This window comes from Eubalaena glacialis, chromosome 17 (genome assembly GCF_028564815.1).
Source record: "Eubalaena glacialis isolate mEubGla1 chromosome 17, mEubGla1.1.hap2.+ XY, whole genome shotgun sequence".
Classification (NCBI taxonomy): Eukaryota; Metazoa; Chordata; class Mammalia; order Artiodactyla; family Balaenidae; genus Eubalaena; species Eubalaena glacialis.
The window spans coordinates 33,871,604-33,876,394 of record NC_083732.1 but is presented as its reverse complement, the minus strand read 5'-3'; the positions used below and the strand labels follow the sequence as shown (position 1 = coordinate 33,876,394).

At 39.7% G+C, this 4,791-nt stretch overlaps 1 protein-coding gene across 1 annotated transcript; it reads left to right on the top strand.

Moving 5' to 3' along the window:
• The first annotated feature begins 541 nt into the window (after positions 1 to 541).
• On the top strand, positions 542 to 1,006 carry LOC133077277 (calmodulin-1-like). Its single transcript, XM_061171993.1, has one exon. It carries the CDS (start codon positions 542 to 544, stop codon positions 989 to 991), a length of 450 nt encoding a protein of 149 aa, XP_061027976.1. The 3' UTR covers positions 992 to 1,006.
• The last annotated feature ends 3,785 nt before the right edge of the window (positions 1,007 to 4,791 follow it).

Below are 4,791 nucleotides of genomic sequence, written 5' to 3'. Positions count from 1 at the left end.
CAATGATGCATAGGTTGTTTCTCTTAACAATATTCTATAATTCACTTAGGCTTTATTAATTCTTTTGTATTTAGTTTTTCTTTTTGCTTCTCTGACTTGATGATTTCAAATGATCTGTCTTTTAGCTCACGTTTTTTTTTCTTCTGCTTGGTTGTGTATATTATTGAAGCTCTATATTAAATTCTTCAGTCACTGTATTTTTCAACTCTAGGTTTTCTGTTTGTCTTTTATAATGGCTTCTATTTCTTTGTTAAAATTCTCATTTTGGATGAGGCGGCTGTGGCTCTGACAGAGGGATACCTAGTGCTGTATATGTACCATGGATTGGAGGCTTGCACTTTGGCAGTGGTGCTGGGAGCCTCCAGGATATTGCACCATTACTCACAGTTGGTTGGCAGTGTGGGCAGCTGTGGCAGCAGCATTGTGATTGGTGCACATCACTCTTTAGCAGCAACAGTAGTGGAGGCACCCCTGTGTTCACAGCCCCTGTGCTGGTGCAGCCACCCTCATTCTCTCTGTTCTTCCTCCCTTCCCTCACACTATGGCTGATCAGCTGACCCAAGAACAGATTACTGAATTCAAGGAAGCTTTCTCCCTATTTGATAAAGATGGCTATGGCACCATCACAACAAAGGAACTTGGAACTGTCATTAGGTCATTAGGTCAGAACCCAACAGAAGCCAAATTGCAGGATATGATCAACAAAGTGGCCGTTGATGGTAATGGCACCATTGACTTCCCAGAATTTTTGACTATGATGGCTAGAAAAATGAAAGACACGGACAGCAAAAAAGAAATCCGTGAGGCATCTTGGGTCCTTGAGAAGGATGGCAATGGTTACATCAGTGCCACAGAACAATGTCATGTCATGACAAACTTAGGAGAAAAACTAACAGATGAAGAAGTAGATGAAATGACCAGAGAAGCAGATATTGATGGAGATGCACAAGTCAACTATGAAGAATTCGTACAGATGATGACTGAAAAATGAAGACCTACTTTCAACTCCTTTCCCACCCCTCCACCTCCCTGGAAAGAATCAAATTGAATCTTTTACTTACCTCTTGCAAAAAACAAAACAAAACAAAAACTGAATGTCAAAAGTACCTTCTGTCCACACACACAAAAAATCTGCACGTATTGTTTGGTGGTCCTGCCCCCTAAAGATCAAGCTACACATCAGTTTTCCAATATAAATACTTGTCCTACCTTAATGATAAGGAATCACTTAGCGAACTCCTCACAGGTCCATCTGCTCATGATTAATACACTGTTTGGGCTGGCCAGGTTTTCATGCATGCAGGTTGGCAATTGAGCACAGTCAGGTGTTGTATTAAAAACAAAAAATGAAAAAATAAATTCAAAACCTACTCAAAGGGGTTCTAGTTCAATTTGTTAGTATAAATTGGCATAGCTGGTTTACAGAAAACAGACATTTAAAATTGGTTTACCTCAAGATGCTGTGGAGGATAAACTGTCCAGACATAGTCCCACTAGCAGGATGGCCATCTCATAACTCCCCCATGCCCCGACCCATGGTGACCATCACACACCCTGGTGGCATGCCCACGTGTATTGGTTTAGCATTGTCTGCATTGTGCTAGAGTGAAATGGGTGTCAGGCTATCACTATTCATACAAATTTTTAAAAAGAAATCTTTATCAAGGGAGCATCTTTGGACTCTGTTTTTAAAACCTTCTGAACCATGACTTAAAGCCAGCAGTGTAAGCTGTGTCTGTGGACTTCAGCACAAAATCAACATTGCTTGTCAAAAATTACAATTTGCATCCATCCCAAGATGTACATGCAAATGCTAGTCATTTTTTTTCCAATAAAAAGTCCATTAACTTAAAAAAAATTCTCATGTTGTTCATATTTTTTTTCCTAATTTAAATTAGTTTTCTATATATGTTTTTACTAGTTTCTTTTGATGGTGTCATGTTTCCTTGGCTATTCATAATCCTGTGGCCTTGAACTGTGTCTGTGCATTTGAGTAAATAGGCACTTCTTCCAGTCTTCACAGACTGACTTTACTAGGCAAAGCCCTTCACCAATCAGCCTGTTCAGAGATTCTGGGTGGGCCACCTTGTGGTGTCCATGGGTGGACTTGCTGCTGTAGTTTTTGGGCAGGCAGGTTTGGTAACTGCATCAGGAGGTGGGCAGGCCTTGTGCTTGGGTCCATAGGGGTCAGTCTGATGCCTGGGTCTGTGGGGGTGGGCTGGAACCTTGGTTCATTTGAGATGGTCCTGTTGCTGGATTCTTGGGGGCTGACATGGAGGTCGGGTCTGTGCGGTCTGGTCTGGTGCTTGGACAGACAGGGAGACTGGGCCAGTGGGAGTTGGCCTCAAGGCCAGGGCTGTGGTGGCTGGCCAGGTGCTGGGGCAGGCTGGGAGCTTGGGTCCACAGGAGACATTCTGGAGTTTAGGTCTGCAGGGGCTGGCCTGGTTTTGGGGTGGGTTGAAAGCCTGAGTTGGCAATAATTGGCCTGATGCTGGGCCCAGATGGGTGGTTGGGATTGCAGGTGCCTGCATAGAGTCTGGGTTTTTGAGGGCCAATTGAGAACTTGAAGCCACAAGAGCCATTTCGGTCCATGGAAGCTAGCCAGTGCTGGGATATGCCAGGAGCTTGGGTTTGTGGGAGCCTCCCAGGAGCCTGGTGCCAAGGGAGCCATGTGGGGCTGTAGGAGCCTGCCAGTGCTAGGGTGAGCCAAGAGCCTGGATTCATGGGGACTTTTGAGAGCCTGGGGTTGTGAGATTTACTTGGGGTTTGGAATCTAGCAGGTGCTGGGTTGGGCTGGTTGTTTGTGTTCACAGCAGCTTGTTATGGGCCATCTAGGACCGTAAGAGTTAGCCTGGTGCTGGGGTTGAAGTAAGTTTCTCACTTTACTTTCCTTCTACCATGGGGAGGGTGTCTCTTTTCATGCTGGGCTGCCTGGGGTTGGGGGAGGGGTGATTGAGTAATATTAACATATCTTTTCTAATCTTCTCAATGTGTCTTTTATTTCTGTGCTTCACTCAGGTTCTGTAATCCCTAACCTGGAGTTCTTAGCTCTTGTGAAGATATTTTCCTGCATGGATAGTTGTTCAAATTGATGTTTCTAGAAGGGGCTGGGAGCTAGACATTTCTATATCATTTTGCTGACAATGCTTTTTATTTTAACTAAAAATTTTATTCTGCAATATACATGTGAAGATATATGAGCACACACAGATTGATAATGATAATAAAAATAAATATCCACATAGGTTAAATAAATATCCATAACAGGTTTAGAAACAGTACTTACCTAGAGCTCTCAAAGTCCCCCTCTCTGATAATTTTCCTTTCCCTCTTCTCAGAGTTTATCTCTCTCTTGAATTTTCTGTTAGTCTTTACTTTATGGCTCTTTCTTTTTTACCTGGTAAATTTATATCTTTAAACTAAATATTGTTTATTTTGTCTCTTTTTGAATTTTATAAATGATGTGATTCTCTTCTTTCACTCAATATTACAATAAATATTTTTAGATATTGATATCTGGCTGCAGTTATTTTCATTGTTATATGTACTATTCACTATTTGAATATATTTAAGTTTATGCATCCATTCTATTGTTGATAGATTGTTAAGTTTTCCCATTTTTCTTGTTATCATGAGCAATGATGCTGTGACCTTTCTTGTCACAGTCTCAAAGAAAAACTCATAACAGCTCAAAGAGTTTTTCTATATCACTTAGGAATAGAACTACTAGATTATAGGATATGTGCATATTCAACTTTCCCCAACAATACTTATCTTTTATACAAATGGTAAGACCAATTTACACTCACATCTATAGTGAGGAGAAACTATTTTTTATAGCAGAAGTTTCCCAGAGTCAACTTTAAAAGACCTTACTTCATCAGAAGGATGATGATTGGAATCAGTCACTTCAAAATGAAATGCTTTATGGTAGAAAACTGACAGCTTGAGTAAATCTTTCTGGCAAGTTGGTAAATTTAAAATATATGTATTTTAAGATTATAAACCTTGAGAGAGTTTTATAAGCAATTATAGCACAAACGTTTAGGAACTAAAATATTTCCCTTTCATGTTCAATACCAATTAATTTTTCTCCTCCATTTCTAATTTATCAGTCTACTTATGTTGTAGTGATAGTACTGCTACAGTTTTCTACTTTGTGGTTATTTAAATCCAAGGGGATAAAGTTACCAAGCAGTAAACTCTTTATATTAATCTAATGGCATTTCTAAGCTCATAATGAGTACTGAATTGGGAGATAAGAGAGAGTTTGAAACTCTGGGAAAAGAATAATCTAGAATTAGAAAAATAGTATATTTATTTAGAAGGCCATGGTCTATTTTCATATCTTCACAAGAACACTTTGTGTTTTAAAATTAAGTTTCAAAATTTATGGTAGATGTCATGCATGTTTAGAACAATTGGGGAAAATTTTTCTCAAAGTTGTGATCTTCACACTTTTCAGACTATTGGGCATATTGATATGAATTGCATTGGAAGTCACTTGGAATTTAAATTTCCAATTTTCCTTATTAGATATCTGCGAAAATATTTTTAATTTCATCTTATTATTTATTTAGCTCTTCACCCAAATCATTAGCATGCATTGGCTAAATTAAATAAATAGTTTCCTCTTGTCACCTCTTACTTGACTGTATTAAGATCTTTTCTTGGTTGGCAGAGAAAGAGAGAGAGAGAGCATGAGAGGGAGGGAAAGAGGGAGAGAGAGAGGGAGAGAGAGAGGGAGAGAGAGAGAGAGAGAGAGGAAAGGAGGAGGAGGAGGAGGGAGAG

Excerpts from the sequence above, each read along its gene's own strand:
- LOC133077277 (XM_061171993.1), top strand. The coding sequence starts at position 542 with ATGGCTGATCAGCTGACCCAAGAACAGATTACTGAATTCAAGGAAGCT.